At 42.1% G+C, this 22,081-nt stretch overlaps 3 protein-coding genes across 5 annotated transcripts; 2 read left to right on the plus strand and 1 right to left on the minus strand.

Annotated features, from left to right (window-relative positions):
* Positions 1–777: 777 nt before the first annotated feature.
* On the minus strand, positions 778–2,291 carry LOC129813742 (CCAAT/enhancer-binding protein delta-like). The gene has a single exon (XM_055866221.1). The coding sequence runs from the start codon at positions 2,069–2,071 to the stop codon at positions 1,148–1,150; it is 924 nt and encodes a 307-aa protein (XP_055722196.1). The 5' UTR covers positions 2,072–2,291; the 3' UTR covers positions 778–1,147.
* Positions 2,292–2,404: 113 nt separating this feature from the next.
* On the plus strand, positions 2,405–14,872 carry LOC129813740 (DNA replication licensing factor mcm4-like). Of its 2 annotated transcripts, none has more exons than XM_055866219.1 (17): positions 2,405–3,841; positions 4,414–4,520; positions 4,606–4,761; positions 5,082–5,245; positions 5,372–5,473; positions 5,613–5,708; positions 5,858–5,953; positions 6,213–6,351; positions 8,901–9,121; positions 10,316–10,436; positions 11,427–11,686; positions 12,004–12,369; positions 12,627–12,754; positions 13,069–13,276; positions 13,615–13,843; positions 14,271–14,404; positions 14,573–14,872. In XM_055866219.1, exons 2-17 carry the CDS (start codon positions 4,457–4,459, stop codon positions 14,663–14,665), a joined length of 2,577 nt encoding a protein of 858 aa, XP_055722194.1. In that variant the 5' UTR covers positions 2,405–3,841; positions 4,414–4,456; the 3' UTR covers positions 14,666–14,872. The 2 variants fall into 2 exon arrangements, with proteins under 2 accessions (XP_055722194.1, XP_055722193.1); XM_055866218.1 differs by having other exon boundaries at positions 4,439–4,520.
* Positions 14,873–15,151: 279 nt separating this feature from the next.
* LOC129813743 (ubiquitin-conjugating enzyme E2 variant 2) lies at positions 15,152–19,245 on the plus strand. 2 transcript variants are annotated; one of them, XM_055866222.1, is made up of 4 exons: positions 15,152–15,440; positions 17,633–17,802; positions 18,123–18,248; positions 18,404–19,245. In XM_055866222.1, the coding sequence occupies exons 1-4, from the start codon at positions 15,386–15,388 to the stop codon at positions 18,548–18,550; spliced, it is 498 nt and encodes a 165-aa protein (XP_055722197.1). In that variant the 5' UTR covers positions 15,152–15,385; the 3' UTR covers positions 18,551–19,245. The 2 variants fall into 2 exon arrangements, with proteins under 2 accessions (XP_055722197.1, XP_055722198.1); XM_055866223.1 differs by having other exon boundaries at positions 15,154–15,440; positions 17,633–17,781.
* Positions 19,246–22,081: the final 2,836 nt, after the last annotated feature.

A 22,081-nucleotide genomic window follows, 5' to 3' on the forward strand; every position in this document is an offset into this window, starting at 1 on the left:
GCATGTCTAACTTGTATGTAAGACAATAGCCTAAGACTATTGATCCATGGTTAGGTTTTGATTGCCCATGTGCTGTAGTTTCCAGGTTACAAGGTGGAGAATGTGTTGGGGAGGGAGGTGGGCCCCATCAGCGCTTACGTCCGTGTGGTCACCAGGAAACCTGCCCGGTGCATCGGTCTGGAAGACATCTGCCTCTGAGGCTGTCAAAGTGGGGAGTGGGACCCCATGAAATAAATATGTAAGACTGAGGCATCCTCAGCCCAGCCCCACAAGCTCTCTCTGTACAGAATGTGAATAATTGGTGAAAAATAGATCTGTTTGTGTGTTACTGATGCGTTAGGACCCAGAAGCTGACAGCCCAAGGTTAGAACTGACAGACCAGAGGAGCAACATATGTCAAACTTGGCCCACGTGGGTCCAACTGGTGACTGTAAAATATGCCTGTTTGCTGTAAATAGCCACACATTTCTCTGTTTCCTTGAATATCTACCTCCTAATATATCTCTGAAGATGAATGGTGCTTATACTCAGTCAATAAACCTTGAATTATGCTAGTGTATGTATAGTTATTATTATTTTTTAAATTATTTTACCTTTTTCTGGTCTTTATTTAAATAGCTGTGAAAATGTAATTCTACAGAGGTGGCCCAACTCCAACTGAGGTAGATTCTTGGCACCACCAGATCCAAATAAACCCCACTTTAACCATTCCAAGTCATTTCTAATCACTGATGTGTACTAATAATCTATGCTTCCCAAACACACACATAGACCAGATGATTTGTATGACTTTTCAGCCCTTTTATTAGAGATTCCATATAGACAAACATTTCAAGTTTTTTATACAAACTATATAAAAATGTGAGCATGCTCTGGCTCTTATACAAAGTTTGGAATTATAAAAACATGTATCATATCTGCTATAACAATATGTAAATGAAGTGGTAAAATAATTTAATATACAAAAACATTTTTCCCAAAAACGATTATGGCAGCAACATGGGAGTAGGCCTCCGGTTTCCAGTACATTTCCAGTGCCATAAATGTACGCTTGTTTGTAATGCATCTGTTACACAGATGGTAATAAAAGTCTGTTGAGGTATGTATTTCAAAAGTTCAGTTCAGTTCATTAGAAAGTGACCATTTGTCACCGAATGTCCCCACCCGTGGTCCCCACAAACGAGGAATTGTGATTGGGAAGCTGCTTGAAGAAATCCCTCAGCCCAGTGAGCTCACGGTTTAGCTGATCGATGGTTTTGTGTAATCTGTCATTCTCTGAACCCAGTTCAAGCATATTTTGCTGCATTTCCACGTTGCGTTGCTTTGCCTTGTCCCTGCTTTTCCTCACCGCAACGTTATTCCTCTCGCGTCTCTGGCGGTACTCATTACTGTACCTGTCAACATTCTTTTTCCCCCTGTCCTTGCCGACCTTTCGAGGAGAGGACTGGGTTGAGCTGACACTGGAGTGGCTTGAGATGGGCTCTGGGGTTGTTGGCGGAGTTGGTTGTCCCATGAGACGGCTCACGGAGGTCTTTTCGCAGGTTTCTATCTGGGAAGGTAACGACGAGGACATGTCACTGTCGCTCCAGTCCGATTCCTGCTTGATCGGTGCGCTGAAGGCCCCTTTGTCAAATCCCCCCTTGGGCTTCCTCTCGAACTCTTTTTGGCTTCCAAATGCGTATGCGTTGGTTGAACAACTTGACATATGTTGCATGTTGCTGGACGATGTAGTCGAGGCTGACATGCAGAAGTCGGTCTTTTCTTGCTTCACAGTGTTGAATAAGTCAAGGAAAAGTTCATCGTTGCAGAGTTCCAGGTGTGGCACTGCTGTCATCGACTCGATGTAGGAGCTGAAGTCGATGGCACTCTCGTCGTTGTACATTGCAGGGGCTGTACTTAGCTCGGCCATGGTGCTTTCCTCGCCCGTGCCATGATCACCTCTACCGGGTTTACAGACCCCCTGGAGACCGCTGCTCAGTTTATTGTCGTAGAAGTTGATAGGCTCCACCGCCCAACTCATGTTGCATTGTGAAGACACGCACTGAGAATCCAGGCTGTATATGTCGCACATGAACTCTGCTTTCTGCCCTCGTGGGATCGGACGTCAATATATTTCGTTAGTAGTCAAGTAGTTGGAACAAGTTTGATACAATGCAACAATGTATCACGCTCACTCTGTATTAATGGAGCTTCTTTTTATTTTCCACACCGTTGCTTCTTTCGAGTGGTGTTTAGGTTTATCCTAAAATAGTGTCTGTATAGTCACTGTAGGTTATGACCTGTTTCTATCTTCTCTGAAGCGTCTGTATTTCGCGGAGTGTATTTTGTACTTTCCCCTGCTTACGTCAAAGGTTTAACTCCCCCTTTGACAAGCCAGTAGAGTTGAGTTTGAATCACGTGGTCGCCTCTTTACTACGCCACCCTCTTTACTACGAGTGTATTGATTTACAAGTGGATAATTTCATGCTGCGTATACCAAGCCAGTTTATAGATCCTTTTGTATTTGCAAACTTTGCCGCAAGAGGGCGATGCGGGCAAGTTGGTGGCAGAACACGGGGGAGTTCTTATAGAACGCCAGCAAAAAGCCTCTATTTACATGCTGTTTATTAGTGCATTTCACACTACTTTTGGATTATAATTGGATGTTTAGGCTCGTATGAATGTCCTGCTTAATATCATGTGTGTATCATAATTGCAAATCAACTGCATTATGCTTAAAAAAACACTTCAACTTCAACCAGTAAAATGGCGCTTTGGCTAACTTTTGCTAGTTTATGCCAATGAGCATAAGCATTCTAGATAACAACTGCTGCATCCAAAATAATTATTTTACAAAAAAACATTTGGAGATGGCTTTCTTACTGCAGCCAAGAGTCGCGCGTGACGTCAGTATGTAGTGTACTGAAAAGGGTCTACGGGCATCAATCACCTGTAAACAGACAAGTGAGGTTTGAGGTCATGCTGAGGAGTATTTCTGTCTGTAATAAAGCCCTTTTATGGGAAAAAATGGGTCGGTCCTTGTTTCCAAGTGGGTGGACCTATGCTCTCCCAAACCCAACCATGGCTCCACCCCTGCCCAGTCATGTAAAATCCATAGATTATGGCCTAATTATTTTATTTCAATTGATTGATTTCCTTCTATGAACTGTAACTCATCGAAATCATTGGAATTGTTGCATGTTACGTTTATATTTTTGTTCAGTATATTTGTAATCACACATTTGGTGTTAAACAATTGCTGTTCAATATACGCAGTTATCTACGTGAATGAAATTCAATGTCCATGATGACCCTGGAAATTATTATTATTTATTTATTTTATATATTACTATATAGCAGGGAATACAGTCATTACTTATAAGAGCAATTCTGCATGTTTGATGTGTTCCCACGGATATGCATTCGGTATTTTTCTAGTGATGATATTCAGAACACATAGATATTTCTAGTGGCACAAATGCAACCTTCTGGCAAACATTGACACTATGGCCCCTGAGTGGAATATATGTAGGGCTAAACGAAATCAGAAGGGGTGATTACCCAGCCATTTTAGGTACACACACAGTTATTGCAGTGAAAAGAATGGGTCTAGTACTGAAAATAAGAATTAAAGGCTACAACAAATACAATTATTAATGTACTTCATGAACATTTTTAACAAACGTATTTACTGATCTAAGACATTGACACATGAACCCCCACGATGTGCAAGTGCTAATGGTTAGCGCTCAAGTAGTTTTGCTTTGCTATTGGTGCAAAGTTTCCCGGGAATATTACGTGACAACCACAATTTCGCGCCAAATTCATTGCAGCCGCACGACATAGATACATCCTACAGAAGGTAAGATTGTAAGATATTTCTATAGTATCAGAAGATCAATTAACGACATGGGTCATTTCGTATTGAATCTTTTATGTTATTAAAGCGAATTCAGATTACCTATATGTGTTTGGGAGTTAAAGTAAAGTCACTCAGTAATCTACTGGGTTTCCTCGGCTAAGTTAGTGTCTTGCACGCTATAACGTTAGCTAGCTACTGTTTACAGTTGTCTTGAACATGCCAGCCATTATGTTATTTAATTCAACATGATTAGGATGATGATGCTTAATTTAGAAGAAGTAGTTTAGGATTTAGAATAAATATTTTCTTTATAGTTTACAAGTTTTTCGGAAGTTTCTAGTAAACTACTCATCTAGCTAGCTAGCTAATGTTGTTAGTTAGCTGGCTAGTATTCATTGTTTCACTTTCATTGCACATGTCAAAAGGATGCAAGTACCAACAACTAGCCTGGCGTTGTTATTATTATCTAACTGTAGCTCAACTCAGCTATGTTACATGCTGGCTTCATAATGTTTTTGTAAAAGTCAATTACGCATGCATGTATTTCACTTTTTTGTTTTTGACTGTTTTAGCTAATCAACCAGATTTTATATCTAGGACCTGTGATCATTCAGGATGTCTTCACCAACATCAACTCCCGGTGGAAGCAAGCGCAGTAGGGATGACATTCCAGGCACTCGTAAGTTGTAGAGAAACAGGTTATCTGAGTCATATTTAGAGTTATGTTGATTGTTGACTTGGATATGTATTTTTTCTGTCTGTAGCCAGCAGTGATGGCCTGGTCTCTCCTCCTTCCCAGCGGCGACGAGGTCAGGACTCATCCAACATGGATCTGCCAGCCATGCCCACATCTCCAGCTACAGATATTGCCAGCCCTGCAGTCCATGACACCTCTCTGTTCTCCAGCCCACGCCGTTCAGGTAACTGCCTTACCATCATTGACACAGAATGATGCTGCTGTATTGCCATTTCTGGTACGGAAACACTTCTCCTGGCTTTGTGACATCTGGGCCCTTATCCACAAAGCGTCTCAGAATAGGCGTGCTGATTTAGGATCAGTTTTATATGGAAAGATCCTAGATCAGCACTCCTACTCTGATATGCTTTGTGGATACGGGCCAAGATCATTTGTGCAACAACTGCAAAAAAATAAACTGGAACTGTACTTGAAAGAACTGAGATGCTGACCCTATGATATCACTCTGAATGTCATGTCAATGTCCTATCTTCTTCTCCCCAGTTCTCCCCAGTGAGGTGGACATGAGCTCCCCTCTGATGTACGGGACTCCTAGCTCCAGGGTGGAGGGGACCCCCCGCAGTGGCGTGCGTGGCACCCCAGTCAGACAGCGCCCTGACCTGGGCTCTGTCAGGAAGGCCCCCCAGGTGGACCTCCACACCGAGCCGGTGAGTAGGGAAACTCCTATATGGAGAATGATAGTCAGGAATTCTATAACTGCTAATGCTACATAGATATAGAATGATACCATTAGCAAATCTCGTAACAGTTTAGGACATTTTCTACTCCACCAGCCAAGAGAAGATGGTGCAGTAGCCATTGAGCAGGCAGCGGGACAGAAGCTGGTTATCTGGGGCACTGATGTCAACGTGGGAACTTGCAAGGAGAAGTTTCAGGTATGGAAGTTAAGTGTGCCTTCATTGGTGTAGAAAAATAAATAATGAAAATGTAATTGATAAAGAAAAGTTTAGTTAAATCTATTTAGATCGATAGAAGCTAGTTATCTGAATGCTTTTATTGTACATTTTCCTACAGAGATTCCTGCAGAGGTTCATTGACCCCACTTCTAATGAGGATGAGAATGCTGGTTTGGACCTAAATGAGCCTCTCTACATGCAGAAGCTGGAGGAGGTAGGCTCTCCCATCTGTGTGACACCATAACAGTGATCAACCATTTACCTCTAGTTCATCTTGTATTTGGTTTTCTTGAGAAAAGTAATGCAACATTTTGCTTGTAATTTTGCAGTGATGTTAATTTTCTTTTTCTGTTGTCCCTCTAGATAAGTGTGATTGGTGAGCCTGTGCTGAATGTCAACTGCAGCCATGTGCAGTCCTTTGATGCAGACCTGTACAGGCAGCTCATCTCCTACCCCCAGGTAAATACACATGCATACATGTACCAGATAGTCTTGCACATTAATATTAATGGAGGATAGTGAGCTATGAATGCAAAGTTTAAAAAAAATCCCTTATGACCGTATTAAATTCAATTGTGACAGCAAGCACAGGCGGTTTTCATTATTTATCTGCCATTTATTACCATAAGCCTGCCCATAGAGATACAATATGTTTAATGATGTGGGCATACCAATATAAATGGTGATTCATAACGTTTCTCCTAAATCTATATCACAGGAAGTCATACCTACATTTGACATGGCCGTCAACGAGCTGTTCTTCGAGCGTTTCCCAGACTCCATCTTGGAACACCAGATCCAGGTGCGGCCGTACAACGCCCTGAAGACCAGGAACATGAGGAGCCTGAACCCTGAAGGTAATAGTCTTGACCAGGGGTCTCCAACCTTTTTTAGCATGAGAGCTACAAAAAAAAAAAAATGTTGAGAGCTACTGCGTTTAAAAAAAAATTGCTTTCAAATAGGCACATTCTTTGGTGTACAATAGCTGTGTTTTCTGTCAATATAGCTGGTAAAATAAATGGGTTTGGGATTTTACTCAAAATATTACCATTATTCATAGACAAACAACTAAAATGGATGGTCTGAGCATAAACACCTTACATAATTATTCAGGCCCTTTGCGATGAGACTCGATATTGAGCTCCTGTTTCCATTGATCATCCTTGATGTTTCTACAACTTGATTGGAGTCCACCTGTAGTAAATTCAATTGATTGGACATGGTTTGGAAAGGCACACACACCTGTCTATGTAAGGTCCCATAGTTGACAATGCATGTCAAAGCAAAAAATAAGCCATGCGGTGGAAGGAATTGTCCGTAGAGCTCCGAGACAGGATTGTGTCGAGGCACAGATCTGGGGAAGGGGACCAAAAAATGTCTGCAACATTGAAGGTCCCCAAGAACACAGTGGCCTCCATCATTGTTAAATGGAAGAAGTTTAGAACCACCAAGACTGTTTTTAGAGCTGGCCGCCCGGCCAAACTGAGCAATCTGGGAAGAAGGGCCTTGGTCAGGGATGTGACCAAGAACCCAATGGTCACTCTGACAGAGTTCCTCTGTGGAAATGGGAGAACCTTTCAGAAGGACAACCATCTCTGCAGCACTCCACCAATCAGGCCTTTATGGTAGAGTGGCCAGATGGAAGCCACTCCTAAGTAAAAGGCACATGACAGCCCGCTTGGAGTCTCAGACAATGAGAAACAAGATTTTCTGGTTTGATGAAACCAAGATTGAACTCTTTGTTCTGAATGCTGGAGGAAAACTGGCACCATTCCTATGGTGAAGCATGGTGGTGGCAGCAGCATGCTGTGGGGATCTTTTTCAGTGGCAGGGACTGGGAGACTAGTCAGGATCGAGGGAAAGATGAACGGTGCAAAGTACTGATAGATTCTAGATAAAAACCTGTGCAAGAGAGCTCAGGACCTCAGACTGGGGCGAAGGTTCACCTTCCAACAGGACAACGACCCTTAGCACACAGCCAAGACAATGCAGGAGTGGCTTTGGGACAAGTCTCTGAATGTTCTTGAGTGACCCAGCCAGGGCCTGAACTTGAACCTGATCGAACATCTCTGGAGAAACCTGAAAATAGCTGTGCAGTGACGCTCACCATCCAACCTGACAGAGCTTGAGATGATCAGCAGAGAAGAATTGGAGAAACTCCCCAAATACAGGTGTGCCAAGCTTGTAGCGTCATACCAAAGAAGACCCGAGACTGTAATCTCTACCAAAGGTGCTTCAACAATGTACTGAGTTAAGGTTCTGAAATACTTATGTAAATGTGGTATTTCAGTTTTATATTTTTATTAGTTTGCCAAAATGTATAAATACCTGGTTTTGCTTTGTCATTATGGGGTATTGTGTGTAGATTGATGAGAAAACGCCCCAATTTATTCAATTTTAGATGAAGGCTGTAACGTAACAACGTGGGGAAAAGATCTAGCTGTTGGAGACCCCTGGTTTAGGCCATGTCATATTATGGATGTCAAGCTTCCCTGAACAACCCATGCAGATCTGTTGGAGACCCCTGGTTTAGGCCATGTCATATTATGGATGTCTAGCTTCCCTGAACAACCCATGCAGATCTGTTGGAGACCCCTGGTTTAGGCCATGTCATATTATGGATGTCTAGCTTCCCTGAACAACCCATGCAGATCTGTTGGAGACCCCTGGTTTAGGCCATGTCATATTATGGATGTCTAGCTTCCCTGAACAACCCATGCAGATCTGTTGGAGACCCCTGGTTTAGGCCATGTCATATTATGGATGTCTAGCTTCCCTGAACAACCCATGCAGATCTTTTGGAGACCCCTGGTTTAGGCCATGTCATATTATGGATGTCTAGCTTCCCTGAACAACCCATGCAGATCTGTTGGAGACCCCTGGTTTAGGCCATGTCATATTATGGATGTCTAGCTTCCCTGAACAACCCATGCAGATCTGTTGGAGACCCCTGGTTTAGGCCATGTCATATTATGGATGTCTAGCTTCCCTGAACAACCCATGCAGATCTGTTGGAGACCCCTGGTTTAGGCCATGTCATATTATGGATGTCTAGCTTCCCTGAACAACCCATGCAGATCTTTTGGAGACCCCTGGTTTAGGCCATGTCATATTATGGATGTCTAGCTTCCCTGAACAACCCATGCAGATCTGTTGGAGACCCCTGGTTTAGGCCATGTCATATTATGGATGTCTAGCTTCCCTGAACAACCCATGCAGATCTGTTGCACAATCATATGAAGAGTGAATCATGTATTTGTTTTCTTTCAATTTCAAGCACTTGATCATGCGGCCTAGAGTGCCAAATGGTTTGCACTTTTGGGACTAAATATCTATTTGAACCCAGGTCTGGTGCTTAATGATTAGTTTTTAATACAATCTTGCCTCGCTGTCGCTCTCCTCCCAGACATTGATCAGATGATCACCATCAGCGGCATGGTGATCAGGACCTCCCAGCTGATCCCAGAGATGCAGGAGGCCTTCTTCCAGTGCCAGGTGTGTGCCTTCTCTACCCGTGTGGAGGTGGACCGTGGTCGCATCGCAGAACCTGCAGTGTGCCGCAACTGCAACACCACCCACAGCCTGGCCCTCATCCATAACCGCTCTGCCTTCTCCGACAAACAGATGGTGAGCTATGGGGAGAGGAAGAAGGCACCAGTAGTTGTTTTTTTATAATAGGACAAGACACCAATACATGAACTACTGCACCATCTGCAACTAGAGCCGTTCCGTATAGACCTGGTCGATCCAGGGGCCGTGCTGTGTGTGTAGGCTGTGTGTGTAGGCTACTGTGAATGTGAGCAAGTGACACGTGGGAGAGACGACAACCAACCAAGCCGACTCGTGCTACAGTAGACTAATATCTGCCCATAGCTAGGTTATTTATCATCCAATATGATTTATGTAGTATCTGTCTTGACTGCATCAAACCAGGAGAAACTAGTTAAGCTAGCTAGGCCAATCGAGGCATGCGTTTTCTCGTCCTACACAATAACAAACCACTCCATTCAAAATATTAAGTAGCAGCCTGTTAGCCTGTACTAACTTTTCACTTTGAATTCCGTCATTTTAATTCCATCTTCCATTTATTAGATATCTCATAACTTTTGCCACATACGGAGGTAAAATGTACCCCCGCACATTGACTCAGTACCAGCACCCCCTGTATATAGCCTTGTTATTGTTATTTAATTTTTTACTTTCATTTATTTAGTAAATATTTTCTTAACTATTTCTTGAACTGCATAGTTGGTTAAAGGGCTTGTAAGTAAGCATTTCACAGTAAGGTCTACACCTGTTGTATTTGGCACGTGACATGATTTGTAGCCTATTGCCGCTTTGACTAATGATTGTCCAACAACAAGTTACACGCGCCACTATTGTGAAAAGAGCAGCAGCATAAATGTATACAATTTCTCTCTCTCTACTGCAGCAGTCTTGTTCAGCTGTGTACGGGTCTTTCCAGGCAAGTCAGTTAAAGTTACACATACCCGTGACAATCAGATCCAACCCAGACCTTTGACATTATTTAGAATTCTGGATCCGGACCCGCTCGGGTCTCAGCTATTCGGGTACAGGTGGATCCTTGAATACCTCTACCAAGGAGAGGGGATGGATGACTTTATACTGTACGACAGTCTGCTTACTTTCAATGGAAGATATGCTGCTGAACAGAACTGATGAGATAATGGTTTAGTTACCCATTAGAGCTTATCTTCCTGGGTTAGTTCACAAATACAATACTAGTGTGTTCCCTGCCACAACTAAAGAAGCAGAGCTCCTTTTTTCTCACTGATTAATTTTCTCCTCGCTCTTTTTCAGATCAAAGTTCAGGAGTCTCCTGATGACATGCCTGCTGGGCAGACCCCTCACACCACCATAGTGTACGCTCACAACGACCTGGTCGACAAAGTACAGCCAGGAGACCGCATCAACATCACTGGTGAGCTGTTTGACCTGCAAAAGGAAGAGCTGTGAACCGATGGCTGTATAGCTTTGCTGTTGGTGATCTGGTCACACAGGCTATGAAGGGCTAAGAGTTTTAACTTTCCATGTGATCTGACCAAGAAAGACTCTGCTCTAGTTAAAGGGGCCATCCGCAGTTGCTACCATGTTTTTGATTGTAAAGGGGATATTGATTTTGAGGGATATAACTTAAGTGCCTAATGAGCTTAGTTTAACTGCCAGAAACCAAAATATAAACTTTTTTTACTTCAATCTTTGTATACACTGAAAAACCTCCAAATAAAGCTATCATTTTGATATCTTGGATGGTTACATTTCTCTAGGTCCATCCCTGAGCTTTTTTTTTTACCAAAACAGAGGCGGGGTGGCCACTTTATTGATTCAACTGCAGATTGCCCTTTTAAAGCCTATAACCATGGGTCTAGTTTTCCTAGTCCAGTCACGTGTCAGGTAAAGCTATTGGCCCTAGTCATGCATACTGCTGCTGTGACTTACTGTAGTTTGGTCCTATAGACCCATTTTCTGTTGACATCATGAAAAGTTGCGTGCTCAGTTCATCAGAAACATCTTTGTTTACCCAGCAGTGGATATGATCACGTGCAACATAAAATGCAGCTTGTGCAAGTTAAACAACCATTTGATTACGTGTTTATCTACAATATTGCAGATGTCATCAGAGGATTGATTACCTAGCAAGCCAGCGAGGGCAGGGTAATATATCCCAAATAGAGCTAGATAAAGCCAGATGAATAATATACTTGTTGAACATGGCTATAGCCATCAGCCTTGTGTGTTTTTATGGTGATCGCTCACTCAGTTTGTCAAGGTCATGATACTCCCAACAACAGTGTTAGCTATCCTTCTGCAGAGATTTTTGATGTCAGGATGCGCGTACATCACTGTAACGTGACATTTGATGGTAAACAGAAAATGACTATCGTCATTACTAAACTCATCTCCACAACAGGTATCTACAGAGCGGTTCCTATGCGTGAGAACCCTCGCCAGAGCACTGTGAAGTCGGTGTACAAGACCCACATCGACGTCATCCACTTCCGTAAGACGGACGAGAAGCGCCTTCACGGACTGGATGAGGATTCAGACCAGAAGCTTTTCACTGAGGAGCGTGTCCAGACACTGAAGGAGCTGGCCGCCAAACCAGACGTGTACGAGCGTCTTTCCTCCGCCCTGGCCCCCAGCATCTACGAACAAGAGGATATCAAGAAGGTCAGTGGGGATGGTTATCAACTATCAGTCAAGGATGAGTTTCCCAGAAGCAACATTGCAGCTCTAAGATCATATTTTCTACATTGCTTGCTGTGGTTATAAGATGTTTGTGCGACAATGCTTTTGGGAAACTCGCCACAGGACAACTGTCCCATCGATCCCTTCAGATGACCATAGCAGTGTGGCGTCCTCTGCTGCCAGGGATGTGTAACTGCAGTCTTTCATATTAGTGGATTTTACTGCAGCAATTGTTTGATTTTTGCCTGCGTTTAGATTTTAATTAAAGTCATGACCAGGACAAACTTTCTCTTCCACAGGGTATTCTTCTCCAGCTGTTCGGGGGCACCCGTAAAGACTTCAGCCAGACAGGCCGCGGTAACTTCCGTGCCGAGGTAAACATCTTGCTCTGTGGAGACCCCGGTACCTCCAAGTCCCAGCTGTTGCAGTATGTGTTCAACCTGGTGCCCCGCGGTCAGTACACATCTGGGAAGGGCTCCAGTGCCGTGGGCCTCACAGCCTACGTGATGAAGGACCCAGAGACAAAGCAGCTTGTACTGCAGACCGGAGCCCTGGTGCTCAGTGATAACGGGATATGCTGTATTGATGAGTTTGACAAGATGAGCGACAGCACACGCTCTGTGCTGCATGAGGTCATGGAGCAGCAGACTCTCTCCATTGCCAAGGTGGGTTTAGAAAAGGACAAAACAAGTTGAGACTGAAGTTTCAGCGCAATGCTCAGGACTAGTCCTAATGACCAGTGCACTTCTGAGAAACGTATAGGCCTCTGTTAAATTTTTATGTGTTGAATGTGGTGTTGCTAACAGAATGATTAAATCGTTTTACTACTGTAGAAGCATTCTGATTTTGTTTCTGTTTTGATAGATTGTTAGTAACGGTGAACGACAGGCTAGTTTCTCACAAAGCTCTTCTCTTTGTGCAGGCTGGAATTATTTGCCAGCTCAATGCTCGCACCTCCGTCCTGGCAGCAGCCAATCCCGTGGAGTCTCAGTGGAACCCCAAGAAGACGACCATCGAGAACATCCAGCTCCCTCACACACTGCTGTCAAGGTAAATATTACCTGATAGCTTAACAGCACTGAACACTGTTGATATATGGTGTTGATTGTCAATAATATCCTATTTTGGTCGCTTCACTGACGGCCACTGAACCTCAAACAACTGAGCCTTGTTGGCATAGGTAAATGTTGCACTCACAACATGCATATAATTTACATTTTAGTAATTTAGCAGATGCTCTTATCCACAGCGACTTACAGGAGCAATTAGGGTTAAGTGCCTTGCTCAAGGGCCCATCAACATACTTTTTACTTGCTATTAAACATTATATATATATAATCAAAATGCCATTTTCTTCCCTACAGATTTGATCTGATCTTCCTGATGCTGGATCCTCAAGACGAGGCGTACGACCGTCGCCTGGCTCACCACCTGGTGGCACTCTACTACCAGAGCGAGGAGCAGATCGAGGAAGAGTTCCTGGACATGGCAGTGCTGAAGGACTACATTGCATACGCTCGCACTTACATCAACCCCAGACTGAACGAAGAAGCCAGCCAGGCACTCATTGAAGTACGATATAATTTAAATAAAATGCTCCAAATGAAAAGTGGTTGTGATGTAGATGTAACTTCAGGGCCTGACATTAGCACCATGCCACCAGATAAATGTGGGTAAAAAAAGTATTGAGTGACTGGCTAGTAAACAAATGTCATCCATCCACTGGCTGCTGGAGGAAAATATTTGATTATGGCCCCGAGTTGTGTGAAAGTGCTGGTTCCAGGTTTAGGCCAGACAAAGACCTTCTGGTCAAAACATTGCACTAAAATATCATGCGAGAGCATTCAAAAGTGTAAAAGGGCTTTATAAAGAAATTGGATTGACTGTATGGGTATCTTTCTCTCTCCCAGGCCTATGTGGACATGAGGAAGATCGGCAGCGGGCGGGGGATGGTGTCTGCCTACCCCAGGCAGCTGGAGTCTCTGATCCGACTGGCCGAGGCCCATGCCAAGGTGCGCTTCTCTGACAAGGTGGAGACAGTCGACGTGGAGGAGGCCAAGAGACTACACCGTGAGGCCCTCAAGCAGTCTGCTACAGACCCCAGGACTGGCTTTGTAGACATCTCCATTCTCACAACTGGTATGGAAGCCTTTGTCTAAAACAACACTTTTTCCACTAGCACTGACTGCTGATAAATAATTTAAGGGAAAATTGACTTGATACGATTTGTGATGTTGTTTCACCTAGCTATCTTAAGATGAAATCACTAATTGTAAGTCGCTCTGCTAAATGACTAAAATGTCTGTGTAGTTCCTGGTCATGTACTATACATTTACATTACATTTAAGTCATTTAGCAGACGCTCTTATCCAGAGCGACTTACAAATTGGTGCATTCACCTTTCATTCACCTTATGACATACTATGACAGCTCTTCAAATTCCTGTCTGCCATGCCATGTTTAATGTTTAGAATTGGTTGACTATGCAAACCCAACCTTAGTCAGTATCTTAAAAAATGTGTATTGTGGAGCAAGTATTAACCTGTCTTGTTTTTACTCAATCCAGGAATGAGTGCCACGGCCCGTAAGCGTAAGGAGGAAGTGGCCCAGGCTCTGAAAAAAATTATCCAGTCCAGGGGAAAGACCCCTGCAATGAAATACCAGCAGCTGTTTGATGACCTCAGAGGACAGTCTGAAGCCGTAAGTAGTACCTACCAGCTCTGCTTTCCCTATTGATGAGAACTAACTATACAGGAAAACCCTTAAACTATATTTAGATATGTATTTTAATTGGATGGCAGGCATATCTTCTGAATATGGTGTATCTGACCCTTGTGTTTTCACCCTAATTATTTATCTTTTTTTCAGGCAATAACGAAGGACATGTTTGAAGAGGCTCTGCGTGCCCTGGCGGATGAAGACTATCTGACCGTCACTGGAAAGACTGTTCGCCTCCTGTAAAGAAACACACGCATCTCCATTCTTTCCTTGTATAGTCATTGAATTCACACGTATTTGCCTGTAGCAACAGCTTTCTCTCTGTACTGAATACTGGTGTGTAAAGAATGTTTGACTGTGTTGATGGCTAGCATTGTATGCTTTGTGATTCCTGGTAGTGCTTGGTGTCTCAGATGTTATTATGGTGTGCAATAAATATATGCTTTTGTATGTTTTGAGGGTTTCTTTATAATTTTAAATTGATTTGTCTATAATATTTAAATGAACATTGGACCAACATAGAAGGGTGACTCAGTTTTAATCATGGATGAATGCTGATAAAACATGCCAGTGCTACAATGCACAACTCTGACAAGGTGTGCCATGGTGACCGGTAGTTTGCACTTTGGAATACTGTATATCATTTTATAAAGACCTTTCTCAGCAGTCGGGTGTTAGTTACCTGGCATAGACTAAAAAGAGCAAGCAAAAACTCCCTAAATTTAGTCTATGGGTGGTCCATCCTCTTCTGGTTGTACCAGCTAAGGTCCTGTATATACTCAAAGCATTATTCTTAAGCTTATTTCGTAGCTGTGTAATGCTCACCTCCTGCTATTGATCACCTTGTCAGCCACATGCATTTAAAAATATTGTCCAGAATCTAGTAGTGTATAGTCGAATACGAGGAAGGAACCGGTGAGAGCGTTTTCTGCAGACATACCTAACCTGACACACCCCTCGTTTATGGCACTTTTTGTGTGCTTCTGGATTTGGCTGAAGAAGATGGCGGCCTCCTCAGGTTTGTCTGCTTCACTCTGGGAAATATGTAAAGATTTAAGTATTATTTATATAATTGTAGTCATAGAATATAAAAATACTATGTGCTGTTTATGTGAAGACAATGTTTAGAAGATAAACCTGGGGTCTGAAATGCTTGCAGCATGCTAGCCAGCAATCGAGTGGTGGCTAACATTAGCTAGCTAGGCTATTTAGCTAAATTCAGTGGTGTATTCACTATTCTGTAATTTAGCCAAACCAGAATGTTATATTTTCATTATCTATACAAAGTTGGTCACAAACTGGCATAATGATTTGCTGGGATTAGGATAATTTAGCTAGCCTACCACCAGTAGCATATATTTACGTTTAGCTAGTAACATTACAGTAGTTAGGTAGGTAGCTTGGGTGCTTTGGTTATAAAGTTGCAGATGTTTACAATTAGCTCACTAGTTAGTAGCAAACAGAACTTGCATAATTTTAGACGAGACCACTGGTTTTCATAATAGTTCGCAAGCTACTCACATGCAGCAAGGAGAGGAAGCTAACTTAGTTTAGCGCTCGTGCAACTGTTGTACTAGCTAGCTAACTAGATTTGTATATACTAGCCGTGGGGCGTGAAGTTGCTGCAGTTTATTATGCATGCCAGACCAAAGTTTCGTATTAATTGAAGGAAACGTCATATCACACATTTACTATGCAACCCTTTTTATTAACACATGACCTTTCTCAGTTCGCTGTTTGTATTGCGCCTGTAAGAATATAGGAAGTTGGCCCATGTCGGGTCTGATATTGCACTGGTGGATTTTGAGGAATCATGACGGCTGCATTCCATAGGTTTCATAGCCAAGCACGGGGGTTCCATATCTCTGGTTCCACCCTGGCATACAGAATGATCCAGAACACAACACCCACTCAAAATCTCACATAGGCATCTTTGTATCTCATCATTCCCTCTCTGGATTCATGTAGGATGAGGTTAGTCCAGGTCATTTACAAAATAGCCTCCAAAACCTTACTCAATAAATTGGATGCAGTCTATCACAGTGCCATCCGTTTTGTCACCAAAGCCCCATATACTACCCACCACTGCGACCTGTACGCTCTCGTTGGCTGACCCTCGCTTCACACTCGTCGCCAAACCCATTGGCTCCAGGTCATCTACAAGACCCTGCTAGGTAAAGTCCCCCCTTATCTCAGCTCGCTGGTCACCATAGCAACGCCCATCCGTAGCAAGCGCTCCAGCAGGTATATCTCTCTGGTCACCCCCAAACCCAATTCTTCCTTTGGCCGCCTCTCCTTCCAGTTCTCTGCTGCCAATGACTGGAACGAACTACAAAAATCTCTGAAACTGGAAACACTTATCTCCCTCACTAGCTTTAAGCACCAGCTGTCAGAGCAGCTCATAGATTACTGCACCTGTACATAGCCCATCTATAATTTAGCCCAAACAACTACCTCTTTACCTACTGTATTTATTTATTTTGCTCCTTTGCACCCCATTATTTCTATCTCTACTTTGCACCTTCTTCCACTGCAAACCAACCATTCCAGTGTTTTTTTACTTGCTATATTGTATTTACTTCGCCACCATGGCCTTTTTTATATTTTTATTTATTAATATATTTTATTTGCCTTCACCTCTCTTATCTCACCTCACTTGCTCACATTGTATATAGACTTATTTTTCACTGTATTATTGACTGTATGTTTGTTCTACTCCATGTGTAACTATGTGTTGTTGTATGTGTCGAACTGCTTTGCTTTATCTTGGCCAGGTCGCAATTGTAAATGAGAACGTGTTCTCAATTTGCCTACCTGGTTAAATAAAGGTGAAATAAATAAATAAAAATCATCACTAATTATCCAGTGTTCAATAGGCTACATATAGATAAGGTTCATGACTGTTAGGATGATCTCTTAATTATGACCTTTCATGGGTTCAGATAGGGAAGATCATGCCAGGTCAGACTGATGTTTTACCGTCAGTGTACAGTTGAAATGGTACCCTGCATTTACATCACCCATTAGAAGGAAGTATTCATTCCAGTGACATTCCAGTGACATAGCAAGTTCTAAGAATTTGTTGCATTTAACTTGAGTGAGCAGTTTGATATGATATTGTGTGGCCTGAACAGTTGAGGGTAGCATGGACAAACCCTCCCCAGGATCGCCTCTTCTAGTTTTTAAAATCTTGTCTTGTTTTTATTTCAGGAGTTAAAGTTCCACGTAATTTTCGCTTGTTGGAAGAGCTTGAAGAGGGTCAGAAAGGTGTTGGAGATGGGACAGTCAGCTGGGGCCTTGAAGATGATGAAGATATGACGCTAACACGGTGGACAGGCATGATCATCGGACCGGCACGAGTAAGTGTGACCGCAGCAGGAGTAAGTAAGAGACATCTGCGCCCCACATGACTGTGTTAGCCAGCTGAGCTAAAGTAACAAAAGTCTCAAGCAAGGTTACACCGCACTCAAGGTTTGACTACCAAACTACCTCAGTAACATAAGCACCTCACCGTGCCTTTTCCACCAGCAAGTGGAAATGTAATAGTTGTGTGTTCTAAGACCACGTTTTGGCAAAATGTTGTTGTTGAAAATGCTATTTCTTTTTTTTAAACAGAAAGTCTAGACAGGCACAGTAATGAGCATAGCTCATCACCATTACCCGGACCAAGCAATGTGTGTTTCTGTGTTTTGTTTTCCAGACTAATTATGAGAACAGGATATACAGTCTGAAAGTGGAATGTGGTCCTAAATATCCTGAATCACCTCCAATTGTTAGATTTGTAACAAAAATTAGCATGAATGGCATAAATAATTCCAATGGGATGGTAAGTAACATCACATTTACATTTTTTGCCCTTACAAATTATACAGGTCTAAATATGTATATATAATTATTAATGTACATATGTTTTTGGTAAACCCAGTGCCTAGTGCTCATCAAAGGATGATCACTAATTTGCCTCTCTTCTCTCTCTCTCAGGTGGATACACGTAGCATACCAATTCTATCTAAATGGCAAACCTCTTATAGCATTAAAGTTGTTCTTCAAGAGTTAAGGCGTCTAATGATGTCCAAAGAGAATATGAAGCTTCCACAACCACCAGAAGGACAAACCTACATTAATTAATTGTTCATGGATTGTTTACTTTTGACCCCTATTGTCTTAGACCTTATTCTCCTAGAAATGATTGTGTAGGCCATCACAATCATGTGAGGATTCTCGCTCTACTATTTTCAGAATTTAGATTGAGCAAGATTGGACATTCCTTTTAGTTAGCCCATGGTCATTCTAGAATGTCCCCACTGCGAGTGAAATTATGTTTTTAAGACCACAAGTGCACACAGTTATTCCTCTTCTATTGAAGTTAGTGTGACCATTCGCTTTATGATCGTGAGATGTATTAAGTTGGCTTTACAAGAGAAGCATGGCACCAATTTATGTTTCGAATGGCAGGTCACTAAAATAAATAATTGAAATGTGTGTATGATGGCATGCTTTAACTAATAAAAAGTTGACCAAAAGCCACATTTAAGTTGTAATTTAGTCAAATGTAGGAGGTATGTTGACATATCATGCAGATGAAGATTAAAATATGGCTTTAGGCCAGAAGTAGTGTCACAGGGTTTGAAGGATTTAAAAAATTATACCTGTATTTGACACGATTCCAATAATGTTTCTGTTCTGCAGCTCTTTGACTTGTAACATATGGTCAAGCCTGTTCTGTTCTGAAAAAAATACCCCTTGTATTTAACTTCTTGAGAAAATGACAAGTTTATGACATTGCGATTTCTCTGACATTAAAATCACTGTCTTGAGAAATACTGTATGTTGCAAACTGGATTCCTTTTTACTCGATCTATAATGAAATATCTGTGGAAGATGAAGACTATACAGCAGCAGTTATATTGAATACATTCTGAATAATGCCTTGGACTATCAACGATTCTCATAGATCAGCAATATATTTTCAAACTTTTTTATCTCCATCTATGATGCTGTATAGAATGCTTTATAGAATGGTTTGGCACTTGTTAGCCTTAAGACATTTGCTTTCATGCTTTAAGTGGGGTTCGGGGATTAACCACTGGCAATTGGCACCTAAACAATTACAAGGGGGATGTCAGGCCATTTGGACAGTGTATAATAGCCATTTACCAAGCCATAGTCAAGTTATTGTATTAGCAGATAATTATAAAACTATCCGTTAGCTTGAGTTTTTACGAGCCCCTTTTTCTTCTTCATACAGTAAAGAGCTGTAGGTGTTAAAGGCAATCCATTCTGATTTAACAATACTGATTAATTCATGATTTTGGACAGTTATTTAACACCTTTTTCCTATACTGTCTGTCAGAACTCTGGATTGCAGGAGAGGGTCAGTATCAGTACAGTACAGCTTTCATGTTACAGAGGATTGTGTGACGTTAGACTCGGGGGTGACTGTAATGGTTAGTGACTGCAAGTCCACCGTGCCAGTCCTCCACATGACCTGACCACATAAATCTCCCCCACTGCAGTGGCCTGACTGAGAGCAGCTTGACTGTCTTGTGGCTGAGCATCACATTCACTACAGGGTAGACCGCCCATATCGTTGTGGACTGGACATCACACACACATACACATAGTGTACACACACACCACATAACCTCAGTATGGGAGAGCTCAATGTCAGCATAACCACAAACATTTCCTTTGTTAAATGTATTCATGCCTTCTCTCTGCTGTATTTGTTTATAGATCTCAACTCAAGCTGATAGGTTTACATAAACAATGGATATATATTCTCAGCAGAAAAAAGGGTAAATGGTATCCCAAAAGATGAGGAAGAAAACAAAGAAATATCCCATTTCTGAATATTTCCTTTACTGTAAATAACACTGGCGTTGAACTATACACCAGCATGGTCATCTCAGTAACAGCATAATAACTCATTAAAGCAACCTAAATATACAAAGGAAATATCTCCTGGGGGAGTACACAGGAAAAATGTCAGCAATGTCTTGAGTCCATATTTTGGTATGATTTACACATCATTTACAACTTATCATTTGTACTGATGCTGGGAAGAAACCAGCTTTGAAAAGGTGCTATGGGAAGACCTGGTGGAGGATCTCTTCTCCCTGATGGACTGAATCTCAATGATCTTTCCTTGATTCCTTGCGTCCTCTCCATCCTGGACCTTCCCCTCTGGTGTGAACTGAGAAGGAGCTAAAGTGGGAATCAAGGGAAAAATTGAAATTCTTGACGAATCAAGGAAATACTATTAAAGATTCACCCCGTCTTGTTACATACTGTAGCTTCAGCCCTTCTCTAATAAATCAGCTGTGACATCATCATCCCCTAGAGGGCGCTATATACCTGTGAGATAATACTACTGGGTGATCTAGCTGTGGTTTCTGCTCTAGGGGCCATGACGGTTCTAAAAGGCAGGGGCAGCAGTGTGATGCTGCTTAGGTTTGTCTCCAGGCCTCCATTGCTGCATGTTTACATTACTCTTAAGAAAGAGACATGTTTTAGACTGAGCTGCTTGCCAAAGGGAAGTATGATTGCACTAGCTACTCGTGCTGTGCAGTGCAGCCAGCCTGTTAGCCAGCAGTCACCGTGTGTCCTCCACATTGTGTCTTTGAATTGGTGTCCAAAGCACAAGCTATAAATTATTAATTGATGTGATTAAGTCATCATTCTGGACACCCGCAAGTGATTATTTGGTAACACTTTATTTGGATAGTCCATCTGTAGATGCTCTACAGACTGTCAGTAACATTTCAACTAATTATTTACTAGCTCTAACCTTAACCCTTAACCCTTATCCTTCCAAATAAAGTATGACTGATTATTTCTCTCAAAACATGTCCTCAGTGGAGACTGAAATGCAACCAGATAAAGAACACAATTATTTCATAATTTTGTCAGGAGGCTTTGAATGTACAGTACCAGTCAAAAGTTTGGACACACCTACTCATTCAAGGGCTTTTCTTTATTTTTACTATTTTCTACATTGTAGAATAATAGTGAAGACATCAAAACTATGAAATAACACATGGAATCATGTAGTATCCAAAAAACTGTTAAAAAATCTAAAATATATTTTTGGCATTCTCTCAACCAGCTTCATGAGGTAGTCACATGGAATGCATTTCAATTAACAGGTGTGCCTTGTTAAAAGTTAATTTGTGGAATTTCTTTCCTTAATGCGTTTGAGCCAATCAGTTGTGTTGTGACAAGGTAGGGGTGGTATACAGAAGATAGCCCTATTTGGTAAAATACCAAGTCCATATTATGGCAAGAACACCTCAAATAAGCAAAGAGAAAAGACAGTCCATCATTACTTTGACTGACCTTCTTGTCTTAATCTGGAAAATCTCTAGAACTTTTAAAGTTTCTTGAAGTGCAGTCCCAAAATCCATCAAGCGCTATGATGAAACTGGCTCTCATGAGGACCGTCACAGGAAAGGAAGACCCAGAGTTACCTCTGCTGCAGATAAGTTCATTAGAGTTACCAGCCTCAGAAAATGCAGCCCAAATAAATGCTTCAGAGTTCAAGTAATAGACACATCTCAACATCAACTGTTCAGAGGAGACTGTAAGAATCAGGCCTTTTAGCAATGGACATTGGACCAATGGAAATCTGTCCTTTGAGATTTTTGGTTCCAACCGCCG

Source organism: Salvelinus fontinalis, chromosome 17 (assembly GCF_029448725.1).
Source record: "Salvelinus fontinalis isolate EN_2023a chromosome 17, ASM2944872v1, whole genome shotgun sequence".
NCBI lineage: Eukaryota > Metazoa > Chordata > Actinopteri > Salmoniformes > Salmonidae > Salvelinus > Salvelinus fontinalis.

Excerpts from the sequence above, each read along its gene's own strand:
- LOC129813742 (XM_055866221.1), bottom strand. The coding sequence starts at position 2,071 with ATGTGCGACATATACAGCCTGGATTCTCAGTGCGTGTCTTCACAATGC.
- LOC129813740 (XM_055866219.1), top strand. The coding sequence starts at position 4,457 with ATGTCTTCACCAACATCAACTCCCGGTGGAAGCAAGCGCAGTAGGGAT. Across the intron at positions 4,521-4,605 it reads GGATGACATTCCAGGCACTC|CCAGCAGTGATGGCCTGGTC; the intron begins GTAAGTTGTAGA and ends TTCTGTCTGTAG. Across the intron at positions 4,762-5,081 it reads CTCCAGCCCACGCCGTTCAG|TTCTCCCCAGTGAGGTGGAC; the intron begins GTAACTGCCTTA and ends TCTTCTCCCCAG.
- LOC129813743 (XM_055866222.1), top strand. The coding sequence starts at position 15,386 with ATGGCACTTTTTGTGTGCTTCTGGATTTGGCTGAAGAAGATGGCGGCC. Across the intron at positions 15,441-17,632 it reads GAAGATGGCGGCCTCCTCAG|GAGTTAAAGTTCCACGTAAT; the intron begins GTTTGTCTGCTT and ends TTTTTATTTCAG. Across the intron at positions 17,803-18,122 it reads TAAGTGTGACCGCAGCAGGA|ACTAATTATGAGAACAGGAT; the intron begins GTAAGTAAGAGA and ends TTTGTTTTCCAG.